Below are 24,465 nucleotides of genomic sequence, written 5' to 3' on the forward strand. Positions count from 1 at the left end.
TAGGGCTAGGGAATTGGGGAAGAGGGGAGAATGACAACAAAGTTCTAAAATTATGTTATTGTAAAATTCTGTAAACAAACTATACACTTTAAGTGGGCAAACCTTATGTATTACAGTAAATTATACTGAGATAAAGTTATGAAATTACTGGTTAGCTAAAATACATCTTTTACTAATTTCCAGAGACTATTTCACAATTAAAATTAATTCTCTCTTCTCAACAGATCTACATGAGTTTTATCAGGTTATATTATTCTTTCATTGTCCAGCTTAATGACACATCAGCCAGGTGCAGTGGCTCAAGCCTGTAATACCAGCACTTTGAGAGACTGAGGTGGAAAGACAGCTTGAGCTCGGGAGGCGGACGTTGCAGTGAGCTATGATATAGCTACTATACTCCAGCCTGGGTGACGGAGCAAGACCCTGTCACAAACAATGTCAAAGACCTCATATAACAAACCAAAAAAGAAATAAGTAGTTCTTCACCATCACGTAAACCAATACACAGACACACACACACACACACACACAAAGAGTCAACAAGCACTAAAAAGTAAAAATTTACTTTCTACAAATAAAAGAAATATATTACCATGTGACACAAAACTTACTTAAAATCAATAAGCTTTTGGAAACACTTGTTTAAAAAAAATCTGTTAAAGCTGACTTCATTAGGGAAAGTATATTTCTACTAATAGAACCAGTAACTATGCTAAGTATTTAATAATTTGACTATAATAGGTCATGGTGTGGGTCTCTGAGTTTAACCCATTTGGAGTTCATTTTTCATCAAATTAGGGAAGTTTTCAACCATTATTTCTTCAAATGTTATTTCTGCCCCTTTTGCTCTCTCTCTCTCTGTCTCTCTCTCTCTTCCCTCTAAGAATCCCATAATGCATATGTTGGTACGCTTGGGGATGTCCCATAGCCCTGTTCATTTTCTTTATTCTTTTCTCTTTCTGCTCCTCAAATGAATACATCAACTGACCTTTCTTCAAGTTCACTGATTCTTTGTTCAGACTACTCAAATCAGCTATTGAACCCCTCTAATGAATTTTTGTTACTGTACTTTTCAGCTGCAGAATTTCTATTTGTTTCCTTTTTATAATTTCTCTTTGTTGATATTTCTTTTTGGTGAGAAATCCTTTTCTTGGTTCCCTTTAGTTCTTTGCTGATGGTTTTGTTTAGCTCATTGAGTACATTTAAGGTGGGCTTCCTCAGGGATAGTTTCACTAATTTCTCTTTTTTCCTCTGAATGAGTCACACTTCTTTATTTCTTTGCATGCCTTATAATTTGTTGAAAACTGGACATATTGAATATTATAATGTGACAACTCTGGATACTGGAATTCTCCCCCTTCCCTGGAGTTTGCTGTTACTGCTTGTTGTAAGTGTTGTTTACTGACTATTTCATAAAGTTTACATTCTTTGTTGTACATGGAAGTGAAGTCTGTGCTCACTTAGCTTCAGGGTCAACTACTGTTTTGACCGTTTCCTTAAACACCTGCAGCCAAGGAAAGAAAAAAGGTAATAGGAAAGAAAAAAAACCACTCCCAGTCTTTTTTGCTCTGTGTTGCGGCATTTCATGAAAACTTAGCCAGACTGTTTACAACTCTATCTTAACCTTCACATCCTACTTAGCTAGGCAGAGCCGGAAGGTCAGCTAGTGGTGAAAGCTTAGGGTCTTCTCAAGCCTTCTGTGAGGAGTTGTCCAATCCTAGGCATGTACATAGCATTCTCAATTTCTCAGCATATACAAAAGCATTTAAAAGTCCTTATACCACCCTGTATCTCCTTTTCAACTGTTCCTTCCTGGCTTTTTGTCTACCTGTTCATTGTCCTAATTTTTATCCCAACTCAGACTTCTACAGTTGATACTCCGGCTTTTAAATACTTTTGACACGTGATGACGGATAAGCCACCCCAGTCCCCGGAAAGCTCTGAGTTGTGTAAAACAAAAGGAAGCTCTATACCGGTCCTTCAGAGACTTCAGACAGGTTAAAACAATCACAATCTTTTGAGAGCAAGATCTGTACTAACCCTTCCGGTGCTAACAGCCTGCACCATGAGTGTAAGCTGCCGTTTTCAAAGCCATTATTAATCTAGGCACAAGGAATGGTAGGTGAGCAATTTAAGGTGCCATCGTGTTTTTCTGCAGTGCTACAGCTCCTTACTTTTCCTGTTTTTTTAATGTTAACTAAATTCCAGAGTTCTATAAAAATTAATTCTGATAGTTTCTGGAAGCTAGGTGTTTTTGTAAGAACCCTAGAGTTCCCTACTCCACCACATTATATGACTTCTCTCACAAATGTTTTATATGCATAACAAAAGTATTTGCCTTTATTATGCTGATTGCAAATTTCAAATACATATTCTTTATCATATTTGAGGTATTATTCTACTGTAAAGAAATATTCTTCTAAAGAAATATTTTTAATTACAGATTTTTAAATTCCCAAATAGTTTTTGGAGCTTAATGAATTATGACTTCTCCATTAGATCTACTAATGTAAAAACTTATTCATAAATTTCCTAATATTGAACTACCTGCTTTGCCTGTGATACCTATGTAACATCAATTCCCAATTCCCCCTTCCTCCCAGTCCTTGGCAATCACCATTCTACTCTCTGTTTTCTGAATTTGACTATTTTTAGATATTTCACGCAAGTGAAATCATTCAGTATTTGTCCTTCTGTGACTGGATTATTTTAATGTCTTACAGGGTCATCCATGTTGTCACATACACCAGGACCTCCTTAAGGTGGAATAATATTCCATTGTATGTATATACTACATTTTCTTTATCCATTCATCTATCAATGTTTATATATCTTGTTTATGTATCTTGGCTATTGTGATTAATGCTATTGTGAACATGGGATCTCCTCAAGATTCTGATTTCATTTCCTTTGGATATGCACCCAGAAGTGGGATCATATGGTAATTCTATTATTTTTTTTTTAGGAATCTCCATACTATTTTCCACAACGGCTACACTATTTTACATGCCCATCTACAGTGTACAGGGTTCTAATTTCTCCACATCCTCTCCAACACCTGTTATAGTTTGTTTTGTTTTGATATCAGCCATCCTAACAGATATGAAGTGGTAAGTCATTGTGGTTTTGATTTGCATTTTCCTGATGACTGGCTATATTGAGTATCTCTTCATATACAGCACCTTACACATTTGTATGTTTTAAGAAATGTTCATTTAAGTCTTTTACCCATGTTTTAACCAGGTTATTTGTTTTTTGTTTTGGGGATTTTTTTTTTTCTTTTTTTTCTTTTGGCTGTTGATTTGCAGGTGTTCCTTATATACTTTGGATATTAACCCCTCATTAGATACATGGTTTACAAATATTTTCTCCTATTCCATAGATTACCAGTTCATTCTCTTAACTGTTTCCTTTGCTGTGCAAAAGCTTTTTAGTTTGATGCAGTCCTGTTTGTCTATTTTTTAAATTGCTTTTGCTGTAGCTATAAGTTGTTTTATGTAAGACTTTGGTAACCACAAAGAAAATATCTATAGAAGATACACAAAAGAAAAAGAAAAAAAAATGAAGGATCAAAGCAAAATCAACAAATTACAAAGGAAGACAGCAAGAGAGGAGAAAAGGGACGAAAGAACTGTAAGAAAGAAAACAACAAAATGGAATTAGTAAGTCTTTCCCTATCAATAATTTAATATAAATGCAGTAAACTCCCTAATCAAAAGACATATAGTGGCTGAATTAATTTTAAAAATAAGATCCAACTATATGCTATCTACAAGAGACTCACTTTAGATTTAAGGACACACAGGCTAAAAGTGAAGGAACAGGAAAATATACTCCATGCAGATAGCAACCAAAAGAGCACAGTTGTGGCCATACTATCAGACAATATAGACTTTAAATAAAAAACCATCCCAAGAGACAAAGAAGGTCATATGATAAGAGAGTCAATTCATCAGGAAGATAACACAAGTATAAACACATATACACTCAACATCAGAGCACCTAAATATATAAAGCAAACACTGATGGAACTGAAAGGAAAAATAGCAATACAATAGAAGATGTCAGTACTCCATTTTCAATAATGAATAGAACACACATATACTGAATATTCCACCTAACAGTTGCAGAATACACAGTCTTCTCAACTGCACACAGAACATTCTCCAGGAAAGATCACATATTAAGTCATAAAACAAGTCTGAACAAATTTAAGAAGACTGAAATGATACCAAGCTTTTTTTTCCCAAGCACAATAGACTAAAATTAGAAATCAGTAACAGAAGGAAAACTGGGAAAATCACAATTATGTGGTAATTAACAACACACTCTTTTTTTTTTTTTTTTCAGTGGAAAATAACTTTTATTGAGACCCCACCAGCTGCAAAATCTGCTCCTGGCATTAAGCTCCTTCTTCCTTTGCAATTCGGTCTTTCTTGAGTGGTCCCATGAATGCTTTCTTCTCTTCCATGGTCTGGAAGTGGCCATGGCCAAATTTGGAGGTGGTGTCAATGAACTTAAGGTCAATCTTCTCCACAGCCCGCTGCTTCGTCTGTGACAGCAAGGACTTGCGGAGTGTGCGCATCCGCTTCTTCGTTCCCACCACACAGCCTTTCAGCATGACAAAGTCATTAGTCACTTCCCCATAGTGGACAAAGCCACCCAGAGGGTTGATGCTCTTTCAGGCAGGTCATAGTCAGTGGAAGCATTGTTCTTGATCAGCTTGCCGTCTGTGATAAGGCAGCCCTGGCCAATCTTAAAGATCTTCTTGTTGATCTCAGTGTGGTTATGGTAGCCTTTCTGCCCAGCACATGCCACAGAGAAGGCCACACAAGCAGGATGCCATGCTCCAATACAGGCCACCTTGCACAGACCTCGGTGGGTCTTGCGGGGCAGCTTCTTGGTGTGCCTTTGTAGCCTTTGCCTTTGGTCACCCCGATGACGTCGATCATCTCATCCTGCCCAAACACTTGGTTCACAGGTACCTGCTGCTCGAGCCTCTCACGGGCCCAGTCCAGCTTCTCGGCCACAGTGCCTCCATTCACCTGGATCTCCATCAGGTGGGCCTTCTTCTGGCGCAGAGGAAGCAGGTGCATCTGGGTGTGGGCAATGACACAGATGACTTGGCAGTACTTCTTCATGCTGCTGAAGTCCTTCTCCAGCTGCTTCTTGCCATCTTCATCCTGCCATTTCTTGCAGTACTTGGTAAAGGCCTTCTTCTTAGATTTATGCCAGTTCTTACAGAAACGCCTCTTGCATTCATCACTGATGTGCTCAGCGAAGACAGTCTTGAAAGTCCGGAGGCCTCGAGGGGTTTCCATGTAGCCCACAATGCCCACAACCACCATGGGTGGCGTCTCCACAATAGTCACAGCCTTCACCACCTCCTTCTTGTTCACCTTGGATCCTGGCCTGTCAACTTCCCGCACGATGTGGGTCATGCCAGCCTTGTATCCCAGGAAGGCTGTGAGGTGGACCGGCTTAGACGGGTCATCCTTAGGGAAGCTCTTGACCTTCCCGCGATGCCTGCTGCTGCACTTCCGAGGCAGGAAGCTGAGGGACCCATGCCTGGGAGCGGATAACTTTTTGTGAGACATCATGCAATCAAATCCCACCAGTAGAGCAACAACACACTCTTAAACAACCAGTGGATCAAAGATGAGATCAAGGAAAATTAAAAAATATCTTAAGACAAAAATACAACAAATGAAAACTTACGGGATGAAGCAAAATCAGGACTAAGAGGGAAGTTTCTAATGATAACTGTCTGTTTTTAAAGGAAGAAAGATCTCAAATAAGCAACTCAACTTTACACCTCAAGGAACTAGAAAAAGAAGAACAAAACTAAGCCCAAAGTTAGCAGAAAGAATGAAAGAATAAAAATTAGAGCAGAAATGAAAAACAGGAAGAAATCAACTAAACTGTTAGTTTTGAAAAGGTAAAAACAATGTTAAACATTTAGCTAGACTAAGAAAAAACTAGAAGACTCAAATAAATAAAATTAGAAATAAAAGTGGAGACATCACACTGATGTGAAAGATTCATAATTTCAGGTATGTCTTCTGAGGTTTTTGTTAATGTCCTCAAATAAATTAGGAAGTTTTTATTAGTGTATTAGAACTCTTTATATAGCACAGGAGTTATCCATTACCTGATAGCTTGAGTCACCCACATAAACATCTAAGTCAGGCATTGTTTTTTTCTTTTTGTTAAGAATATACCAAAAAGTTGATAGAATGTTAAAATAAACATGTGAATTCCTTCTACTTAGATTCAACAACTGTCGAACAATTTCCCCTATCCCTCCACAAAGCTTTATCCTTCCACAAAGACACTGTGATTTGACACTTCAACCCTAAATAATTCACTTATCATATAACCACAATGTCATTATCACACCCAGCAAATACTCCATAATGTTACCTAATATTGAGCTAGGTCAGGTACTTTACTTGGAAGCCAAATGTTTGATCAATAAAGTTTTTCTCTCTCAGTCATGTTTACTCTATTACACATTTCTGTTTAATTACATTATCTAAGAAAATCAGTCATTTCATGAAAATTTTATACCTAACAAGAAAAGAGTTATACTTTATTTTCTCTCATTATTTCAAATTTCCTCAGTGGTATTATCTGGCATACTCCTTTTCATTTATAACATTGTATGTTTTTCCTTCTCCTCTTCTAGCTAGTCAGAGCTTTCTTTTGATTTGGAATTTTTTCAAGGTCCAAATCTAGACTTTAATGCTCAATTCTATTTTTCTGTTTTCTAGTTAATTGATAGATTTTATTTTATAATTTCCTTCTTACTACTTTTGTAGTTTGGTTTGGTTTATTTTAGAGTATAAGTAAAGTTTATTTCATGGTTTTTTGTCTAAACGTGTTGAGTTATTGGTTCATATACTAAATGACATAAAGAATTGACTTCAAACTTTTCTTCTCTTCTTCTATTACCAAACAGAAAAGAGAAGGAGAAGAGACAGTATTCTGCCAAGAGAGATCAGTAAATCCTTGGGTACAGCGTGAATCTCATTCTCATAGCATGGAACAGGCCAAAATGATCTCAATAGTTTTTGACAACAAGCAATCTAACAGAGTTTCCTTTAGGAGCCTACGAATGCATTTCTGTGGGGTAGAGGGCAGTAAGATAAATCCTCATTGTGGTTTGGAATTGTATCTGAACATAAAATTTGTACCTTGATGTAGAAAAAAAAGGACAGAAGCAGGTTCCTCCTTATCATTAATTACTTTAAAAGCAAATAAATTATCCAATCAAAAGACAGAGATTGGCAGAATGCTCCAACTATATACTGTCTACCATAGACTCACTTACATGCTACAACATGGATGAACCACATGCGACTAAGTGAAATAAGCCAGTCACCAAAAGACAAATATTGTATTATTCCATTTATAGGAAGTACTCAGAGTAATCAAAATCATACGAAACAAAAAGGAAAATGATGGTTGCCTGCGGCAGATGGGAAGAGAACGAGAAGTTACTATTTAATGGGCAAAAGTTTCAGTTTCACAAGATGAAAAGAGTCTTGGAGATGGATCGTAGTGGTGGTGGTTGCACAACAATATGAATGTACTTAACACCAGTAAACTGTACATTTAAAAATAGTTAAGAGGTAAATTCTGTGTTATGTGTATTTTACCATGATAAAAAAAATTTAAAGAAACATCTGCCTTGATTCATTGAAGCAGTCTGTGCCAGCTGGATATAGAGTTATAAGTACAATTTATTTCTCTATGTACTTAGCCTTCCAAAAGAAATTTTACTGTTCTCTAATAAAAGATCTCATAAATCTTGTTAGATTTACACCTTGATGCTTTTTATAAAGTTTTTGCTATGATTAGAAATGGTTGCCTTTTTAAAGTTCCTTTTCTATTTCAATTGTATCTCTTGTTCAATGTTTCTTTTTAATTAATATATAATAAATCATTAATAAGGTGTACAAATCTGAAGTCGGGCAGTTTATTTTTTATATGTGTTGACAGCAATGTAAATACTGCCCATATGCAGATATACAAAACTTCCTATACCTGAGAAGACCTCTTGTGCCTCTTCCCGGTCAATAACACACACCTGACTCCACCAGAGGTAACCATTCTTATCACTTTTTTTTTTTTTTTTTTTTTTTTGAGTCGGAGTCTGGCTCTGTCGCCCAGGCTGGAGTGCAGTGGCCGAATCTCAGCTCACTGCAAGTGCCGCCTCCCAGGTTTACGCCCTTCTCCTGCCTCAGCCTCCCGAGTAGCTGGGACTACAGGTGCCTGCCACCTCGCCCGGCTAGTTTTTTTGTGTTTTTTTAGTAGAGACGGGGTTTCACCGTGTTAGCCAGGATGGTCTCGATCTCCTGACCTCGTGATCCGCCCGCCTCGGCCTCCCAAAGTGCTGGCATTCTTATCACTTTTTTCACCATTGGTTAGTTTTTGAATTTCATATGAATGGAATTATTCAGTATGGCTCGTTTGTGTCTCGCTTTTCTGCTAACCACAACGTGTGTGACAGCTTTCAAAGTTGTTGAGGCAGTAGTAGTTTGCTCTCTTTTATGGCTACACAGGATTTCACTGTATGAATAAAGCATAATTGATTCATCTATTCTACTCCTGATATACATTTATATAGTTTTCAGTTTGAGGCTACTATAATTATTATTGACCATGTCTTCTACTGAACATAGGTACTGATATTTCTTGAGTATGCACCTAAAAAGAAGTAGTAATGAAGTGTCCCAGGTCAGGTATATGTTTACCATTATGAAATAATTGTAAATTATTTTAAGAGTTTTGTACCAGTTTACCTTCCCATCAGCAATAAATGACTGTTCCAGTTGCTTCATAACTTTACCAATATTTAGTATTGTTCTCTTTTTAATTTTAGCTACTCTTGATATGAAGCAGTATCTCATTATGGTTAATTTGCATTACCTAAGAGGCAGTGATATTGAGAATGTTTTCAAATGCTTATTGGCCACTTGGATATCTTCATTTATGAGACACCTATTGAAGTCTTTGGGTAGGAAGAATGGATTTGCATGAGTTCCTTATATATTCTAGATTTATGTCCCTTATCAAATATATGTATCCGAAATACCCTCTTCCACTGTGTAGCTTGACTTTTCACTCTTCATGGTGCCTTTTGATTACCAGACGTTCTTAATTTTCATGAAGAGCAATTTATCAATCCTTTATTTTAGGGATAGTGTATTTTTGTTCTTGAGAAACCTTTGCCTAGCCCAACATCATGAAGAGATTTTCAAGCAACTTTATTTTACCTTTCAACGTAAAGTCTATGATCCATCTCAAATTAATTTTGTAGTAAGGTATGATGTAGGGGACAGGGTTATCGTAGAAATTATAACACATATAGTTATCAAGCTAAAGTAAATAATACCTAACTTTTTCCCAGTTAAGAAACTTGGAAAAAGATTAACTCCATTTATACAGCTTCAAACCTGTACGATATTGTTGTCATATATTTTAAGTTTCTGCCGCATTTTATCTCAGTCATGAAGGTCCTAGTATTTTTGTTTCATATACTTAAGTATTTAGCTTTATTTATCCACATACTTAACACATCTTTTGCTCTTTAATATTTCCTACATCACAAATTTCCCATATTAGATTATTTCCCTTTAGTCTGAGGTAACCACTTAGAAATTTTTAATGAGAGTTGAATGAACTGTTATTGTCCAAAATCACTTTTATATTACCACATTCTTAAAACAGATTTTCCCTGACACGCAATTCTAGGTAGATATAATTTATTTTCTTTCAGCACACTGAAGGTATTATCCTAATATATCACCTTTCACTGTTGAAACAAATCAAAATGGAAATTTAAAAATATCTAGAATGGTATAATAATAATTATATTACATATAAAACTTGTAGGTTGAAAGAGATTTGGGGCTGGGAAAGAAATTCAATCTGTTGCAGGCATGATGAGCAGAGTGGCTGAGGGAGAAACATACAAGGGAATTTAAACAAGTAACTAAATATATGGAGGATAATGGGAGCCAAGTTTCTCACTATCAGAGAAGTGAGTTACAAATAAAGAAAGAAAAAAAGGCTAGAATAACCCTGTAGTACTGGAATGGAACTGGATGTACTAGTATAAACTCACAGCTTTCATTTTATAATAAAAGTAATAGATAAGGAAACAGGCATACAGAGGAGAGGGGGTTGTGTGTGCAATTATGTACATACACATCATCTGCTGAAAAGGCATAAAGGCAACAGTATCATAGTATCAATAAGCACACCAAGCATACATATCTTAGTTTCTACATGCTATTCTCTGCTAAAAAGAACCAGGGCCCCTTAGAGAAACAGACAGCTCTAGGGTTGGTAGAAAGAAAATACAAGATATTCCTAGAGTATCTTCCTATCTTAGAAAGTGGGTGAATGCTCATGAAATGATGGGATCATGAGAAAAACACACAGGCACCAGCTTAAAATGGTTCTCATGGGCAAGTGTGGGGTAATTTGAGTACAAAAATAAACAATGATAGTGATAGGTTGTGACCCTTTGAGAAGAAAAATCCAAGAGCCCATAATGATATAAATAAATAAATGGAGAAGGGACACTTTTAACTTACCACAGAATTCCAATGAATGAATGCTGAAGTGATGATAGAATTTTTTTCCATCACCAAATTAAAGCTATTTTATTAATAAATTATTCAGGCAAGTATAAACACTAGATCCTAAACTAGAGATATTTACAGTCTCAAAGAATCTCTTCATAATATTTATTAACTGCTTATTAATTAATATGTAAAACACACAAACCAGCAGATACCACCTTAACTAAGTGGTCGAGTTAACATTACAAGTATTGAGACAAATCAACATAATGTGTCTCCTGACAAGCATGAAAAGCCCATCACTTCTGTGGCTTTCCTACATAAAAATCAAATCTGAATCAAATCATGGTAACACAGCAGATAAATTCAATTTGAGTGGAATCTGCAAAGTAATTAGCTTGTACTCTTCAAAAATGTCAGTCATGAAAGAAAGAAAAAACAGAAGAAACACCCTATACTAAAAAAAATCATTTAAAACATGACAAACACTGGAATAATTTATAAAAGGTTTTTCATCAACATTAATATCTACAGGGACATTCAAAAGCTGTATGTAACAAGGGACAACTCTTCATTGTGTGGAACTGTCTTGTACATTACAGAAATAGTAACATACTTGACACCTATCTACTGCATTCCAGAAACAATCCCCAATTACAGTGATGACCCAAGAAAAAATCACATAAATTTCCAAAATATCTCTTTGGGAGCCATTTACTATCCCTGTCAAGAACCACTGCCTTCCACAATCTAGTCTTCTCCCTTTCACTCTCGCTCTCAAATACACTGGCCTCCTCCCTTTCCTTTAGCACCCCTCCCTTTCCTTTAACACTCCCTTTCCTTTCACACTCTACCTCAGCAACTGTGTGCATGCTATTTCTGTCTGGAATGCTCTTGTCACTCATAACTGCCTTAGTTTCTCACCTTACTCAGATATTTAACTCAATACCTCTTTCTCAGGTTCTGCATTGACCATTCTGCTTTGTCTCCCTGGCTCTTATCCTATCATCTGACATTTATTTTACCTGTTTGGTTGTTATTCATATACTCTCACTTAATGTAAGCTCATGATGTGTTTGTCTATTTTGTTCAGTGGTGTGTCCTCAGCCTATAGATGACTGATGACACATATTAGGCATTCAATATGTATTTTTGGAATTAATAAATAAATGTTCAACAGTAGGGTAGTGAATAAATTGTTATGTTCATACAACGTGATATTATATACCTATGTAAAATTATGCTTTTAGAGAAGTTTTAAAGGGAAATCCTAATATATTTAAGTTAAAAAAATAAAAGGTCCAAAACTGTACACAGTGTGGCCAATACGGGTTCCCTAAGAACAAGGCATATCTAGTCAAACACTATTTCGCAACTACTCAGTTAATAGACTGAAGAAAGTCAATCATAAGATGGTGAAACATGAGATGGATGAATGACAGTATCATGAAGTACTCACCATAAGTGTGAGAGTAATCTTTATTCAAAAGTTTTAGACATTTTTTTTTTTTTTTTTTGAATCAGAGAGTCTCCCTCTGTCGCCTAGGCTGGAGTGCACTGGCACGATCTTGGCTCACTGCAATCTCCGCCTCTCAGGTTCAGGTAATTCTCCTGCCTCAGCTTCCTGAGTAGCTACTATTACAGGCATGCACCATGACACCCAGGTAATTTTTGTATTTTTAGTAGAGACGGGGTTTCAAACGTTGGCCAGACTGGTCTCAAACTCCTGACCTCAAATAATCCACCCACCTCGGCTTCCCAAAGTGCTAGGATTATAGGCATGAGCCACCACGCCCAGCCGAAAGTTTTAGACTTTTTATCCATAACCCTTAGTGAACATTTTTATCACTAATTTGGATAAAAATACTTATCAAATATACAAATGGCACAAAGCTGAAAGGGATATTTTAATAAAATAAATGACCAAATTTAGATTAAAAATCATTCCAACAGGCTTGAACACTGATATAAAAGCAATAAAAAGAAATACAGGAGAGTTAAAAAGTATTATATAGGGCCAGGCGTAATGGCTCACGCCTCTAATCCTAGCACTTTGGGAGGCCGAGGTGGGCGCATCACTTGAGGTCAGGAGTTCAAGATCAGCCTGGCCAACATAGTGAAACCCCATCTCTACTAAAAACACAAAAATCATCTGGGCGCGGTGTCACACGCCACTCACGTAGCTGTAATCTCAGCTACCCAGGAGCCTGAGGCAGGAGAATCACTTGAAGCTGGGATGTGGAGTTTGCAGTGAGCCGAGATCATGCCACTGCACTCCAGCCTGGGCAATAAAATGAGACTCTGTCTCAAAAAAAAGAGAATTAAAAAAAAAAAAGTATTACATACATACAAGAAATGAGAATAGAAATCTTGGCAGCAGTTCATGGTTTTTGGTTTGGTTTTGTTTTGCTTTTTTCCTACAGCTTTAAGGTTTGAAAGCAGTATATGGTTGTTTTTTTTTAATGCCCAATTATGCTGTGACCATTAAAGATCTCACAGTACACTGACAGAGAATTACTAAATATATTTCATGCTGGTCAGATCAGAAGTGAAATTGTGTTTCATCTAATTCAGGACACCTTATTTTAAGAAAAACACAGACAAACTAGAGTCTACTCAAAGGAAGGCAACTTGCTTGCTGAGGGATCTGGAAATATGAACACAAGAAAACAATTTTTAAAAATAGGGAAACACAAATCACTGAGAAAACTGTACTTTTAAACAAATGATGCTAGGGTAGTGCTCACTTTGGCAGAATATATACAAATGGTGCTAAGAGAACCAATTGTTCATTTTACTATTCTTATTATTTTGTCAATTTTGTTTTTCACAAGCATATATGTAAAACCTAAAATCCAATCTAATTTGTACTTTTCAAACACTTTTCCAAAACTGAGATAATCCAAATAAACTGTATCACTGGAGAATAGTTTTCTAACTAAACTTTGTATGAATCAGGCCATGAAATCCTTGTATGATAACTATATCAATTCTTACAGGATTAATAATAGTAATAACAGCTACCAGTTATTGAGTACTAACTAGATATCACATATTCTACTAAGCATTTTATAGGCATTATCTCACATAATCCACACCAAAACCCTCTAAGATAGGCATTATTATATCCTATTATTAAGCAAAATAGCAGACAAAATGTCTTAACCACAGAATGAATAAATTATTATGTAATCACACACTGAAATACTGTACAGTAATAAGGAATAAATGAAAACTATGTACATCTACATAGAAGCAGCTCAAAACCCTAAGACTGTGTGAAACACCCAGTTCTCAAAAGAATATGTATCTTATTGATTCCATCTATAGAGTTCAAAACCATACTGAAGAGCAGGAAAATCATTATATATCAAAATAAGAAATAAAAAAGATATGACTGGGAAAGGAGAAACAAAGAACTTCAACAGTATTTAGTAATGTTCTATTTCTCAACCTGGATAGTCAATATACGGGAATTATTATTTACTTGCTGCTATTCTTTACATAAATGATTCATATATACTCTTTCCTACATATGAAATAGTTAATAGAAGGAAAATATGTACTATTAAAATGAAAGTCATTTATATGTAAGCTATTATAGCTGTGTACTCAAGCATTTAAAATAAACATTTGAAAATAGCTGGACTTCATCTAGATTTCGAGATACCACTTTCAAGAGAAAATAACGGTGACATTCAGTCTTCTCTGTTCTAAAAAATATTGATAAAACAAGCAAATCAGTTCTTACTTTTCTAAGAAGATAAATTTTTCAAAATATGAACTTGGAATGAATAAAAACTTCACATATCTAGACTGTAAGTATCTAATACTTACATCTTAACTTTTGAAAAATTAAGATGCCCGCCTAGGCACAGTGGCTTATGCCTGTAATCCCAACATTTTGGGAGGCCAAGGCAAGAGGATCACTTGAGTCCAAGCGTTCAAGACCAGCCTGGGCAATGTAGAGAGACCCTGTCTCTGCCAAAAATTTAAAAATTAGCCAAGCAGGGTGGTACACACACGTGGTCCCAGTTACTTGAGAGGCTGAGGTGGGAGGATTCCTTGAGCCTAAGAGTTCAAGGCTGCAGTGAACTGGGATTGCACTGCTGCACTTCAGCCTGGCCAACAGAGCAAGACTGTCTCAAAAACAAAACCAAAAAAGGCTCCTTACACTTTAGCCAAATATTATCAGCAATTCAACTGATGCCCAAGTAAGAGATCCAAATTCCATCACCCATTCTTTCATATTTACTTTTTTCATTTCCAGATTTCTTTTATACCTTGGACAAGTCAGTTGTTCTCCCATGACCAAACAACTCTGCCTTGATCTCTTCTACTTTCCTCCTGTCATCTTCATTTAATTCTGAAATGGAGTATCCACAATCATGTGCTAAATTGAACTTCAGATTCCAGGCTGGAGAGAAAGCATACACTTGAGATAATACAATGCAAAAGTGATAATTTGGCAACAATTGCAAGAACACAGAAGATCATCAATATATGCAATGTAATACCCACCGCAATACTTAGTATGTCTTCTTAACTATGACAACCTATCAGAAATTCTTGACAGAGATCATTTCACCGCAAAGTGTGATTTTCTTAAGCTATGCTCTATAGATAATTCTACAAAAAAGCCACTTTAAATCTGGTATTCAATCATGTTTATCTTAATCCTCCTTCTAATCAAGAGTCCCTTTGCCTCTCCCTTTAGTTCCTGCTACAATTACAATTTATAAAAGTAATAAATACAACTCGGAGGGTTTTTTTTTTAGAATAAAAAGGTGCAAGGAACAGTGTAGGAAGTTAACCTCAAGGGACGATTTCTAGGTAGGCCTAAATTGCTTTTAAATTGCCTCCCAAAATATATTCCCCATATTGTCTTACAGATTTTTGTTTTTAATGGAATTCTATTAGAAAGTAATGAGATTTGTAAATATTCTCTTTTAAACCTCTAATCCAAGTTTTAGTATAAACTACATTGATTTTTTTTTTCAAATGTCTGAGAACACCACCAAGAGTTTTATTAGAAAAGGGAAAGAGAAAATATATGTAGTTTTAGGACAAAAAGCAATTTATTTATTTATTTATTTATTTTTATTTATTTATTTATTTTTTAATTTTTTTTTGAGACAGAGTCTCGCTCTGTCGCCCAGGCTGGAGTGCAGTGGCCGGATCTCAGCTCATTGCAAGCTCCGCCTCCTGGGTTTACACCATTCTCCTGCCTCAGCCTCCCGAGTAGCTGGGACTACAGGCGCCCGCCACCTCGCCCGGCTAGTTTTTTGTATTTTTTTAGTAGAGACGGGGTTTCACCGTGTTAGCCAGGATGGTCTCGATCTCCTGACCTCGTGATCCGCCCGTCTCGGCCTCCCAAAGTGCTGGGATTACAGGCTTGAGCCACCGCGCCCGGCCAAAAAGCAATTTAGAGCACAGCAAATTGGAGGCTTTTTCTGCCTTCACAATAAGGATACTATAATGGGAGGATTAGGGAAACATGATAGCTTTAGGAGCTCAGGAGCCAAGCGACCTCTTTACTCTCTGCCATACATCAGAATCTACTTCTCCTAAAAACAAGAACCTAAATTTAGGCTGGTACTAATACTGTAACTTAACTACATTATTGGTTAAATAGACTTTTTATGGATTGTAAGAAGAAATATAATCACTCTAACAATTCTTTTTTTTTCCTGATCTTGTTTTTATTTTTCATTGGCTAGGCACCCTCAAATCATAAATATCTAACTTTAAACAAATTATTAAGCTATAACGTTTATAAGCCTGAACCTTTTTTCTTACCGTGTGCTCGTACCCGGCTTTCCTCTTCCTCTGCATTTCTGAGTATTTCTTTAGCATGATTCAGTGAGGATTCACATTGCAGAAGGTTTTTCACATGTGCAGCCAGTGAGTCTACACTGCTACCCCCACCATCCTCACTCTCTGACACACCCTCTTCCTCTCTGCTATCTGTTATACTTGTCTTGGGTGAAACATATGGAAAGAAGTTTAGAAGAACATCGGAAACTGATTCCAAAGACTCTGGTAAATTACTGTCCCACGAGCAGGAACCATTTCCATCACTGGCATCACTACTTGAATCACTTTTTATGACAGTCATCATGGGGATAATAATTTTATTCCCAATGGTTCCACTACACCCTTCAGGTTCAGACCTCATTACAGATTTGGCTGCTTGATATTGCCTAAGAGTTTCTTCTAATGCCATACTGACTTTGCTCTCTGCTTCCTGTAGAGGACTTCTTACTGTAGTTGAACTAATAAACTCCCAATTTTCAATGCCTCTCTGGCATTTCAAATTCGTCTGTGTGCCAATATCCTTCTGTATGCACCTGCTGCTTGGGCTTTCCTCTGTGAATGGCTGTCTCTGAAGCAAATCACCATTAGATACATCAGTGGAAGAGGGTTCTTTGAAGCAAACCACCTTCTTAGATTGTATAAATGAAATATCACTAATATCTCTGAAAGGGGCAAGGGGAGCAGGAAAATTGCATCGTTTCAGTGCTATATTTTCTGCCTCCATCAAAAGTGTCCGAATTTCCTTAAGAGTTTTAGAACTATTTTCTGCATCCTGGATTTCTTCAGAGCCAAGATCTCTAAAACCTGCAGATTCTGGTTTATTTATTACAACTCTGTCATCAGCCTGAGAATTTAAAAGCACATTATTTGAGCTAACACTGGAGTCAGAAGAATTCAAATTATCTATCAGCCTTTGGACATGTTCTGAAACAAGCTTGTGATTCTCACCATGTGAGTAAGTACCAGAGGGAACTGTGTGTAATCCAGTAATTTGATCAGCTTGCCCAAGAGCACTTGAGATCTTTAGAGCATCTTCAGTTAGACGTCTATCTGGCGAATCCTTTTGATAGAAAATATCGGGTTTCTCTCGGTGTGAAAAGGAACTAGGAAGAGCTGTCGGTAATACTGTTTTCTGACTAGGTGGTCCAGGAATTGTTGAAATCTTCAGCACATCTTCAGTTACATGTCTACCTGGCAATTCCTGTGGACTGAAAATACTTGATTTCTCTCTGTGAAAATAAGAACTAGAGAGAGGTATTGGTTTTCCAGTATTCACATCAGTTAGTTCAGGGACAGCTGAAATCTTTAGAATACCTTTACTTTGATCTCTATCTGGCAACTGCTGTTGAAATAAAATATCGGGCTTTACTGTTTGAGAATAGGAACTATGAAAAGCTGTCTGGGATGGAGTCTTCTGGTCATTTGGTCCAATCACAGCTGAAATCTTGGGCTTCTCTGTTTGTGAGTAGGAACTAAGGGTAGCTGCTGGAAACTCAGTTTTCTGGTCATCTGGTATGTGCACAGTTGAAATCTTGAGTTTCTCTTTATGTGAATGTGAGTAGGAACTAGACGGTCCTATTGGTATCCCAGTCTTCTGCTCTGCTGGTATAGAAACAGGTGAAACTTTCAGAGCCTCTTCTGTGAGATGACTGTCTGGCAACTCCTGTTGAGAGATAACACTAGGCTTCTCTCTATGTGAGTAGTAACTTAGAGGTACTGTTGGTATCTCAGCCTTCTGGTCACCTTGTCCAGGAACAACAAAAACATTGAAAGTTTCTTCAGTAATATCTGGCAACTCCTGCTGATGAAAAATACTGGGCTTCTCTCTATTTGAGTAGGAACTAGAGGATGCTATTTGTATCCCAGTCTTCTGGTCAGCAGGCCCAGGAACCCCTACTGCTTTCAAAGTTACTTCAGTAAGATCTGGCAACTCCTGCTGATAAGAAATGACAGACTGCTCTCTCTGTGGGTAGGAATTAGAGGACAGGACGTTTATTCCAGTCTTCTGGTCAGCTGGTCCAGGAACTCTTAAAATTTTCAAACCTGCTTCAGTAAAACGTGGCAACTCTTGCTGGTAGGAAATAATGGGCTTCTCTCTGTGTGAGTAGGAAGTAGAGGTTACTGTCGATAACCCACTCTTCTGGTCAGCTGGTCCAGGAACATCTGAAACTTTCAGAGCCTTTTCAGTTAGATGACCATCTGGCAACTCTTGTTGGTAAGAAGTATTAGGCTTCTCTGTATGTGAATAGAAAGAGGAGGTTACAGTAGATAACCCAGTCTTCTGGTCAGCTGGTTGAGGAACAGCTGAAACTTTCAGAGTTTCTTTAGTTAGCTGACTGTCTGGCAGGGCCTGTTGGTAGAAGACAACAGGCTTCTCTCTATGTGAGTATAAACTAGAGGATACTGATGGTGTCTCAGTCTTCTGGGCATCTGGTCCAGGAACAGGTGGAACTTTCAGAGCTTCTTCAGGTAAATGACTGTCTGATAGGGTCTGTTGGTAGAAAATGAAGGCCTTCCCCCTATTTGAGTAGGGAGTAGAATATACTGGTATTGTCTCAGTCTTCTGGTCAACTGGTCCAGGAGCAGCTGAAACTTTCACAACTTCTTTATTTAGAGGACTGTCTAACAGAGCCTGCTGGTAGAAAGTAAGGGGCTTCTCTCCAAGTGCACTGGAACCTAAAGGTCCTGTTGGTATCTCAGTCTTCCTTTCAGTAGGTCCAGAAACAATGGAAACTTTCAGAGCCTCTTCAGGTAGATGACCATCTGCAAAGGCCTGTTTGTAGATAATAATGGGCTTCTCTCCAAGTGAGTAGGAAGTAGAGGTTATGGTTGGTATGCCAGTTGTCTGGTCAGCTGGTCCAGGAGCAGATGAAACTCTGAGAGCCTCTTCAGGTATTTGACTACCTAGCAATGCCGGCTGGTAGAAACTGCCAGGCTTTGCTCTATGTTGCGAGTAGGAAGGAGAGGTTACAGTTGGTGAGCCAGTTGTCTGGTCAACTGGTCCAGGAGCAACTGAAACTTTCAGAGACTCTTCAGGTAGATGACCATCTGGAAAGGCCTGTTTGTAGATAACAATGGGCTTCTCTCCAAATGAGCTGGAAGGAGAGGTTACAGTTGGTGTGCCAATCGTTTGGTCAACTGGTCCAGGAGCAACTGAAACTTTCAAAGCCTCTTCAGGTAGATGACTATGTGGCAAGACCTGTTGGTAGAAAACACCAGGCTTCTCTGTGTGTGAGTAGAAAGTAGAGGGTAAAGTTGGTGTCCCAGTCTTCTGGTCAGCTGGTCCAGGAACTGCTGAAACGTTCTTCGCCTCTTCAGTTAGATGACTACTTGGCAACGACTGTTGGTAGAAAATGCTGGGCTTCTCTCTATGTTGTGAGTAGGAAGTAGAGGTTGCAGTTGGTGTGCCAGTTGTCTGGTCAACTGGTTCATAGGCAACTGAAATATTCAGAGCCTCTTCAGTTGGATGATTATCTGGCAAGACCTGTTGGTAGAAAACACCAGGCTTCTCTGTGTGTGAGTAGAAAGTAGAGGGTAAAGTTGGTGTCCCAGTCTTCTGGTCAGCTGGTCCAGGAACCACTGAAACTTTCCGTGCCTCTTCAGTTAGATGACTACTTGGCAACAACTGTTGGTAGAAAATGCTGGGCTTCTCTCTATGTTGTGAGTAGGAAGTAGAGGTTGCAGTTGGTGTGCCAGTTGTCTGGTCAACTGGTTCATAGGCAACTGAAATTTTCAGAGCCTCTTCAGTTGGATGATTATCTGGCAAGACCTGTTGGTAGAAAACACCAGGCTTCTCTGTGTATGAGTAGAAAGTAGAGGGTAAAGTTGGTATCCCAGTCTTCTGGTCAGCTGGTCCAGGAACCACTGAAACTTTCCGTGCCTCTTCAGTTAGATGACTACTTGGCAACGACTGTTGGTAGAAAATGCTGGGCTTCTCTCGATGTTGTGAGTAGGAAGTAGAGGTTGCAGTTGGTGTGCCAGTTGTCTGGTCAACTGGTTCATAGGCAACTGAAATTTTCAGAGCCTCTTCAGTTGGACGATTATCTGGCAAGACCTGTTGGTAGAAAATACCAGGCTTCTCTGTGTGTGAGTAGGAAGTAGAGGTTGGAGTTGGTGTCCCAGTCTTCTGGTCAGCTGGTCCAGGAACAGTTGAACCTTTCTGTGCCTCTTCAGGTATATGACTACCTGGCAAGGTCTGCTGATAGAAAATACCAGGCTTCTCTCTTTGTGAGTAGAAAGTAGAAAGTACTCCTGGTATCCAAGTCTTCTGGTCACCCAGTCCAGTAACAGCTGAAACTTTCTGAGCCTCTTCAGGTATATGAGTACCTGGCAAGGCCTGTTGGTGGAAAATGCTGGGCTTTTCTCTATATTGTGAGTAGGAAGTTGAGGTTACAGTTGGTGTGCCAGTCCTCTGGTCTGCTGGTCCAGGAGCTACTGAAATTTTCAGAGCCTCTTTAGGCAGATGACTCTCTGGCAAGGTCTGTTGGTAGAAAATACCAGGCTTCTCTCTTTGTGAGTAGAAAGTAGAGGGTACTGCTGGTGTGTCAGTCGTCTGATCAGCTGGTCCAGGGAAGGCTGAAACTTTCAGACTCTCTTCAGGTAGACGACTGTCTGATAACACCTGTGGGTAAAAAACACTAGGCTTCTCCCTCTGTGGGTAAGAACTAGACTGTATTGTTGGTATCTCAGTCTTCTGGTCAGCTGGTCCAGGGCCAGTTGAAACTTTCACAGCCTTTTCAGTTGGATGACTATCTGGCAATTCCTGCTGATAGAAAATACTGGGCTTCTCTCTATGTGAGAAGGAACCTGAAGGTACTGTTGGTGTTGGGACAGTCTTCTGGTCAGTCAGTCCAGGAATAGCAGACATTTTCAGAGATTCTCTAGGTAGATCACTGTCTGGCAACTCTTGCTGGTAGAAAATACTAGATTTCTCGTTATGTGAGTGAGAATTAGAGGACACTGTTGGTGTCCCAGTCTTCTGGGCAGCCAATACAGAAACAGCTGAAACCTTCAGAGCTTCTTCAGGGAAAAGAAAGTCTGGTAGGGTCTGCTGGGAAAAAATAACAGGCTTCTCTCTGTGTGAGTAGAAACTAGATGGTGCTGAGGGTATCCCAGTCTTCTGATCACCGGGTCCAGGAACAACTGATACTTTCAGAGCCTCTTCAGTTAGATGACTATTGGGTAAGGTCTGCTGATAGAAAGCACCAGGCTTTTCTCCAAGTGAAGAGGACACAGAGGAAGTAGAGGTTACAGTTGGTGTCCCCGTCTTTCTGTCAGCTGGTCCAGAAACAGCTGAATTTTTCAGAACCTCTTCGGGTAGTTGGCTGTCCAGCAAGGCCTGTTGGTAGAAAATACGGAGCTTCTCTCTGTGTGAGTATGCATTAGAGGGTACTGTTGGTAGGCCAGTCTTCTGGTCAGCTGGTCCAGCAACAGCTGAAACGTTCAGACCCTCTTCAGGTAGACGACTGTCTGCTAACACCTGTGAGGACAAAATACTAGGCTTTTCTCTCTGTGAGTAAGAACTAGACTGTACTGCTGGTATCTCAGTCTTCTGGTCAGCTAGTCCAGGAGTGAACGAAACTTTAAGAGTCTCTTCAGTTTGATGACTATCTGGGAACTCTTGTTGGTAAAAAATACCAGGCTTCTCTCTATGTGAGTAGGGAGTAGAGAGTACTGTTGCTGTCCCAGTCTTCTGGTCAGCCAGTCCAGACATAGCTGAAACTTTCAGAGCCTGATCAGTTAGATGACCATCTGGCAAGGTCTGTCGATAGAAAAAGAGGAGGTCCTCTCCATGTGAGTGGGATGTAGAGGATACTGTAGGTATTCCAGTTTTCTGCTCCACTGGGCCAGGAGCAGCTGAAACTTTCAAAGGCTCTTCAGTTAAGTTACTCTCTGGTAACTCTTGTTGGTAAAAAATACCAGGCTTCTCTCTATGTGAGTAGGAAGTAGAAGTTAGAGTTGGTATGCCAGTTGTCTCATCAGTTGGTCCAGGAGCAGCTAAAACTTTCAAAGCCTCTTCAGTTAGATGACTGTCTGGCAAGCCCTGCTGGTATAAAATACTGGGCTTCCCCCTGTGTGAGTGGGAACTAGAGAGTACTGTTGGTGTTGCAGTCTTCTGGTAAGCTGGTTCAGGAATAGCTGTGACTTTCAGAGTCTCTTCAGTTAGATGAGTATCCGCTAATGGCCTTTGGTTGAGAGTACTGGTGTGTTGACCAGTAGTAGTTTCTAGAGGAGAACTTACAGTCAACTGAGACAGGTCCTCAAGGGACAAGGATAAATGAGATCCAATGTCTGAATCAACAGGAGTGGCAGTGATGCCTGACTTCAAGTTGGATTGAGTAACTTTAGCTATGCCTCCTTTAGAAGCATCTCCTAAAGAAAAAGAGATTTGTTAATATTATATAAAATTTTCTATTTTAAATTCTATGTGCTGAAAAAACGCAAGCTTTGAGCCTTTAAAAAGCTCCTAGAAATGAATCCTAAAGAAACAGCCATCAAAGGAGACAAATATTTGCACACAAATATATTAATTAGAAAACTAAAGTAAAAATATTTTAAATCTTCAACAACAGAGTAATGGTTATAAACAATAGTGTATCCAGCAGATGAAATATTATAAGGATCTTAAAACTTGGATTTTTAGAGAATTATCAATGAGATGGGATAATGCTGTTGGGTCTAGGATTTGATTTCACCCTACTTACAATCTGTTATTGTGTCTTGTAGGCTAGCATAAGACATAAGGTCTTCAGTCAGAGACAAAAGACTTTATGATCCCTGGTACAGCAAAGGATCATCAGCTTATTTTCACAGGTTCCTCTTGCACCCAAAGTCCCACAGGGGCAGTACAATATGGCCTACAGGGATGCTATGCGTGCAGTGAGTTTGAAGGACTCTCCCAGCAAATGCACCCTGTATAATGCATATATATTTAAGTACATAAAACTGAAAAAGACTCTAAAGGTTACTCTGAAGAGTTTGAACTTAATTCCATATGGCATGGCAAGTTGTTTACAGTTTTAAAGTTTTCAAGATGAGTGAGAAGGGAATGTAAAAATCTGGGTTGCACAATCCAACGAACGTTTCTATATGAAATGAAAGCAGTTTTAAACAGCAGTGTAAAGTAAGTGACTGCAACAGAAATGACAGGATTTGACAAGCTGTCCATTCATTCATTGTTCATTCAAAATACATGAATGCTTATTATGTGCTAGGCACTGTTCTACATACAGCAATAAACGAACAGACAATAATCCCTACCTCGCAGAGCTTATTTGTATTCCAGCAGAAGGAGGCTGACAATAAATTGGTAAAACATATGATGTGTCAGATGATGTTAAGATGATTGATATATAGAGCAAGTATTATCCATACTTTATGTATAGGGAAACCGAGTTGCAAAGACGACCATGTAACAGTGCTTCTCAGTGTTGGGATCTTGTTAACTTGCAGATTCTGACTCAGTAGGTCTGGGTGGGACCTGAAATTCTGCATTTCTAACAAGCTCCCCAGGGATGCCCAATGTTATTGGTCCTCAGATCACATTTTAAGTGCAAAGATACATAGTTTTTCTAGAATTGTAGGTGGGTAAGTGACAAAAACTGGTACTTTAACTCTTGAACTCTAAATCCAAATTCTGAGCTCTTTCCACTACAACCGACTGGCTTTCTATGGCCACTGATGAGCTCCAAAGGAGCTGAATATAGAATGAAACGGGTAGAGGAGTGAATTTTAAAGTAAAGAACTAGAAGTATCAAGTATTAACTCTTCAAGAAAAGTAAAAAATTTAAAAATGCAACATGCACTGTAACTTGAGAAGGAATATGGGTTACAAAATTTTGTGAGGTTCTTGCCTGCTGGGTCTAAAGAAAATAAGAAAAGTTTTTTGTAAGGAAACAGAACAGGCTCAAGAAGTTAATAAATCAAAACAGATTAACAAAACAGAACCTTGTTTTTCTAAATGATTTCCTAATTTCTCAAAGTTTTTACATCCCTTTGGCCATTACAAATTATTAGTGACACCATGAATGGGGACAAATGACATAAATAGCTA

At 38.3% G+C, this 24,465-nt stretch overlaps 1 protein-coding gene across 10 annotated transcripts in view; it reads right to left on the bottom strand.

Annotated features, from left to right (window-relative positions):
- Positions 1-24,465, bottom strand: part of ALMS1 (ALMS1 centrosome and basal body associated protein) — a 221,754-nt gene that overhangs the window by 129,369 nt on the left and 67,920 nt on the right. For 9 of the 10 annotated variants that reach the window (XR_012422187.1, XR_010580408.1, XR_012422190.1 and 6 more), the window contains 2 exons: positions 16,395-22,784; positions 14,879-15,012 (listed from right to left, as the gene is read on the bottom strand). Coding sequence is in view for 5 of the 10 variants with exons in the window: in XM_065526944.2 (XP_065383016.1) it covers positions 14,879-15,012; positions 16,395-22,784 (6,524 nt within the window). In the remaining 5 variants the exon portion in view is untranslated. Of the gene's footprint in view, positions 1-4,504; positions 5,569-14,878; positions 15,013-16,394; positions 22,785-24,465 lie in introns of those variants that run through there. The other variant, XM_074011535.1, reaches the window with a different exon arrangement.

Source organism: Macaca fascicularis, chromosome 13 (assembly GCF_037993035.2).
Source record: "Macaca fascicularis isolate 582-1 chromosome 13, T2T-MFA8v1.1".
NCBI classification, from domain to species: domain Eukaryota; kingdom Metazoa; phylum Chordata; class Mammalia; order Primates; family Cercopithecidae; genus Macaca; species Macaca fascicularis.